We start from the raw sequence: 5,892 nt of genomic DNA, 5'->3' as shown, positions 1-5,892 counted from the left end.
GTTTATTGGACCAATCAGATAAGAGTAAATTGAGTCAGCGAGAGGCTCATTTGATTGGCTACAAGAAGAAGGAGGACCCGCCCTCCCCCTCACGCTTGCAAAACTCAGTTAGTGAGAGTATCATGCCAAAACTGTAAGCGCAGAGAAGAGAAAGACGCTGTACATATCAGTTTATTTCGGGAACTTTTTGCCCCACATGCACAAGTCATTTAGACATTTGCAACAGTTAGTTTTTTTACACATACAGATTGGTTCTATGCAGTCAATCCGTTTTGCAGTTATTTATTAAACATTTTTTTCGCTTAAAAATCACTGTTCACAGGCTTGCAGTACTTTTGACCGTATTTTAGTGAAAACAATGTGCCAAAAGTGTAAGCGCGGAAAAATGGAAGTCAGAAGAATGCAGATCATATTTATTTTGCGTTAGCATTAAGCTGCAGTTTCACAATACATGAATTACACTTACGAGTAACAGTAAAATGCTGCAAATCATTTTTTCTTACGCTTGAAACACGATTTACACCTTTACAAAGCTTCTCTTGCGCATGCAAATTCAATTTACGCTTACAGTCTTATGTACACTTCTACAACTCTTACCCTGCGTATGCAAATCTTTTAGGCATTATTTTACCTTCATACACTTCCAGTTGCCGTGAGATCCTCTCCCACGTTGGATACTTTTAAATCTAGATTGAAGACTGTAGCGTCTGGACCAATCAGACACACAATTTTTCATTTGATTTAACAAATCAATTATTCATTAGATTAACAAACGTTCATGATGACCTCAGCAGGGATGCCGGCCTCCGTCAGACGAGCACAAAACACCTGGACACACACACACACACACACAATGATACAGGGGTTACTGTTAATCTATAGCTCAGGATAGAGACAATCAAATTACGTAACTTGTTCAAAGTTTAGTAACAGTTTGGTCTAATTCAAACGCTTCAGAAAACAGTTTTTTTGGAGCTTCGTGGTTTTGGTCACCATTCACTTGCACTATATGGATCTGTGGAGCTGAAACATTTTCTGAAACTCTGCCACCGGAGAATCGTTTGTTCCTTTTAGGAGCACTTTTTGCGCTCTCTCGTTTCATACAAACGCACCTCAGTTTTCGACTGTATTTACTGTAAAATGAAACCAGACGACTTCAGTATTAATAGCAGGTCTGTGGTAATGTTGTTGACGTGTTTGCCTGCTAGAACAATTGTTTTATACACCGAAATGGATTAATACATAATAAATAGGTAAGATTTTGAAAAGCTTTTTTTGAAATCAATATTTCATGTCCATGTAATTAATAATAACAGTGATTAAGTGGCATGACTGTACATTTTCCCTTAAATGCATATAGTTTGAACTTGTTCATTCGTCTGGGCTCAAAGCCGTTTGTTAGGAATGTTTTTCTTCACGAAAGCTTTGCATTTAAGGAGCTAATAAATTTCCACTCAAATCAATATTTTGTGTCCAATTACTGACTTATGTAGCGAGTAGCTGTGTAATAAGTGGTATAACGTTATACAAGACCCCTGCGTTTCACATCCACATCCTGATATTTTCAATAACAACCGGCTCTTTTACTTGTTATTTAGCTGGAAGAAGGTTTGCTTACAGTTGATTTCTTCTATATTTTATATAATAATCTAAATAATTAAATAGCATTTTAATTTATAATTAAATCAGTTGATTAAATAAGATGAATAAATCAAATAAAAGTAAATAATCACAGTAATTCCTTCTCATCAGGCCTTTTTTAGATGAGAAGGACGCTGGCCTTGCTGCATCAATCACCACTTTCATTTACAGGTCAAATGGAGTCAAATGAAAAAGATGAGAACAAGAAAAGCACAAAAGCAGCAAGCGTTTCTCAATGTTTTATGGAGACACATGACAGTGTGGTCTGAAAGCTTGTTGTGGGTTTATTCTGCCCCATGGAATCAGTTTGACACAAGATAAAAAATCCTTGATTGTAGAGGAAATAAACTAAGAGGAAGTGTCAGAAACAGGAAGCTGTGTGAACACAAAACACCTCATTTCAATGTAAATAAGGAGAAACTCTGAATACTCAAATGCAGCATGCGGACGAAAGGGGAAACGGAGGACTAGTGATCTGTGCTGGTGTGCGTGTTACCTGGTCCAGCAGGTTGAGTCTTTTCACATACGCTTCTTCTGTCTGGAGCAACTCTTTAGCGATGTTCAACAGCTTCTGTGACTGAGAGACAGAGAGAGCAAGACAGGAAGGCACATTGGTTTCAGGCAAACTAAAAAAAGACAAAAACCTGTGTTTAAAAATGCCACATGCCTGGTAACAAACTTCCTTCAAATGACAAAACCAACCAGTGTTTTACCACTTACACAGTCACACGATGACTAACAGGAAAGAAAATGTCGTTCTTCAGCAGTGTTGGGCTATTTAGTCAAAAAATCTAATATATTACTCATTGCTAAAGTAATATTATTACTTTCTGGCAACATGACTTTTCTTTCACGCCCCACATAAGTTGCATATCCTCCCCATAAAATTCCTCTACAATGTTACTAACAACATATTTCTGCCTCATCATTTGACCAAAATCCACATTGGATCGCAGTCAGAAGTTATTACGAACATGATTAATAGTAATGTTTAAGTAAAAGTGTTGTATTAATCTCATTCATTGTCATGTGTAGCTTGAAGCTAATTGTAGCTATAATTTCTCTGTTACCCATATACGATTATATTCCATGATGTATTTTATCAAAAGAAATCATATAAGTTCATAAGAAAATGCTTCATTCTCTAAAAAGACAGGGCAAGCCATGTATTACCAGAGCAAAATAATGCCACAACTTACACATCAGTGTTCAGATCATCTTTTCTCCTCACAAAGTCAATGCAACAGCAATATTTCTATTTGCTGAATGTAAGCTTTTTCATATTCCATATGTCTGCTGCACTGGTGACTTAATGTCCCTGTGCAAGTTGTGCAAATTATGAAAATAAATCTAGCAATTATTGGATTGTTGGACTTTAAACCAGTATGACTGAGGCATCGAAAGTAACTAACAAGCTGTTTTATGGATAGTAACTGTAATATTATTATTAGGCCTGTCGCAATAATCAATATATCGACTTATTGCACAATACATTTACGTGACCTCAATAATTTTTGGTGACGCAATATATCACCCATTATATTTACATAAAAATTAATGTCACCGTGTTTTTTAGTTGGAAGTGTGTAGGCCTTCTTGCATTATTATGCTGCTATGTTATGATTATATATTCAGTGGCATAAAATGATCTTTAACATGACAATAATATCGCTTATCGCAATTACTTATGGGGCTATATATCGCACAACAAAAAGTTATTATGGTGACAGGCCTATTATTACTGAAATCTTGTTAGTAATTAGTTACTGCAAAAAGTAATATTATTACTCTAACTAGTTACTAGTAACAAGCTACTGCCCAACACTGCCCATCAGTGGGCAAATGTGAAAGTGTCTTTATTAAAATGTTTCTGCTGTGTCAGCACACACACACACACACACACACACACACACACACATACACACACACACACACACACACACACACACTCATACACACACACACACACACACACACACACTGAAGAAACGCACCATGCAGATACGCCTGACAACACAACAACATCCACTGTCTTCACTGACACACACATAAACACACTCCTGCAATCAAAAGCAGGAAACTGTCTTTACATTGTCAATCAAGCAGTGAATGCACTAAAGCCTCTAGCAGAACAACACCGCTTTATCAAACACTGCTGATTAACACAAAAATACTTTTTATTTGAGAAAACAAACCAAATACGTGTCTCCAGTAATGCAGATACAATGGAAGTGATGGTTCAGATGGTGCATTTGAAATTGTTATGGTATATGGATGATTCTAATCTGTTTAGGTCATATTTTACTTCCAAAACAAAGAGAAAAAATGTACTGTGCATGAATAAAATAAAGCCTATTATTATGATTCATTCTTTTCCCCATTTTTCCCAATCTCTCATTCTCATACTGTGATTTAAGAACATACAGTAAAATAATACAATTGTAAATAGTACTGCTTTTAATTCAGGCTTTTATTGAAAACAAACCCATTGCATTTTATAAAAATGACTACTGAATGAGAATGACAATCATCAGGGAGAAAACCATCTTAAATGGTCTTTTGATTGTGCAATTAAATTTTTTTTAATATTCAAGCATATGTTCTGTCAGACCAAATAAATAAGTTCAACCGTGCAAAAATGTGGAAAATTAGATCAATTAGTTTAAAGAAATCTAAACGACATTTTTCACATCTTGTTCTTTGCCTCAGTTAATGTTGGGCAGCCATGATAGATGCATCTATCGCTCACATGCACACACACAACAGCAGCTCATCCCACATCCTGTGTGACAGCATGCTATTAAACACACACACACACACACACACACACACACACCTTTCCTACAGCAGATGTGCTGCTCACTCCAGGAAACACAGGAAAGACCAGAGCTGTGTGTGGATCTGAGCACAAAGCGTGAAGTATCCAGAGGTATCAGGGCGTGTGTTTGGTGAATGCGTGTGCTCTTATTATGGGCGACTCCTGCTGCGTGGACACAAAGCTCTGTTCCTGTCACACCTTACCGGCACAAAAACACTCCTGCAGTCTCTCTGGGGCCTGACTAACTGCTGACTCGCACCTATACACTCTGCAGGTCTGGGCCCGTATTCACAAATCATCTTCAGGCTAAAAGTAGCTCATAACTCGCCGATTTAGGAGAAAATCTTAAAAATAATGGGCGTGTCAGTCCTAAATTCAGGACTCCTAAATGTTTGCTCAGAGTATTTCACAAAGCGTTTTAGCTCTAAAACTAGCTCCTAAATCTGTGAAAGGTTAGGAGCAGTGAAGAGGACTCCTAAGTCACTAAGACCACGCCACAAACTATCCTAAAATAGCTGTTGCTGGCAATCTGTCTCTGAACGCAAACATTTGAGAAACATTTGATGATAACGAGCTTTTAAAAAGGTATCACCTTTGGTTTTGGAGGTTACCCCAACTCCAGATTTTCCTTTGATTATATCCTCGTTATCATTAAGCAGCTGGGCGAGAAGTAACAGCTCTTCTTGAGTCCAGTTTGGTTTTCTTTTACGTTTGCATGTCTTACTATCAGCCATGATTATTCTACTCTGTTAATTAAAAGGCTGTTTATATGCATATTCACTAATTATGAGAAGCATACATGTAAGAGGCTGACAATTAGCTAGACATATACTTGTTTAAATTAGTGACACTTAGCCTGCATTTTAAAATCTTTATGTGATTGTGAATGTGGCAAAATTTTTATTTTTGAACCTTTATTTGAATATGGCAACATAATATTGCGCTCTACAATATTTCTATGAATAAATCTCTGCCAGAGACTGTCAGCCAATCACTGTGTGCATAGTTAATAAGCACACTGACATCATCCACAGCAACTAGGTCAGCCGCTGTATGTGTGTGTGTGTGTGTGTGTGTGTGTGTGAATGTATTAGTGGATCCTGTCATTCATCATGAAGCAGCAGTAATGGTTTGGGAAGCAGGGGAACCTGTCGAGCGAGTGCAGAGCCGCACCCTCAGCTGCACGCTCTCAGACATTAATGAACTTCATCAAATTAAGGAAAACTTAAGGAAGAAATTAAGGAAGGACCCCCATTGGTTTCCATGCAATTTATAAAAAATGTACACGGTTACACTTTATTTTAAGGTGTCCTTGTTACAGTGTAATTATACATTTAAGTACTGAGTAATATTAATTTACTACATGTACTTACTATATGGTTAGGGTTGGGATTAGGGTTTGGTTTAGGGTTACTTGCATGTAATTATGTATA

At 37.1% G+C, this 5,892-nt stretch overlaps 1 protein-coding gene across 1 annotated transcript in view; it reads right to left on the bottom strand.

Annotated features, from left to right (window-relative positions):
- LOC107721136 (FYVE, RhoGEF and PH domain-containing protein 3-like) overlaps positions 1 to 5,892 on the bottom strand; it is a 48,680-nt gene that overhangs the window by 31,332 nt on the left and 11,456 nt on the right. The window contains exons 5-6 of the mRNA XM_016529004.1: positions 2,138 to 2,218; positions 775 to 828 (exon numbers count right to left, since the gene is read on the bottom strand). Of these exons, the coding sequence (XP_016384490.1) occupies positions 775 to 828; positions 2,138 to 2,218 (135 nt within the window). The remainder of the gene's footprint in view (positions 1 to 774; positions 829 to 2,137; positions 2,219 to 5,892) is intronic.

Source organism: Sinocyclocheilus rhinocerous, unplaced genomic scaffold (genome assembly GCF_001515625.1).
Source record: "Sinocyclocheilus rhinocerous isolate Xijiao unplaced genomic scaffold, SAMN03320098_v1.1 scaffold2226, whole genome shotgun sequence".
NCBI classification, from domain to species: Eukaryota; Metazoa; Chordata; class Actinopteri; order Cypriniformes; family Cyprinidae; genus Sinocyclocheilus; species Sinocyclocheilus rhinocerous.
Note: the sequence above shows the minus strand (reverse complement) of the source record. Positions and strands in the feature narration are given on the sequence as shown.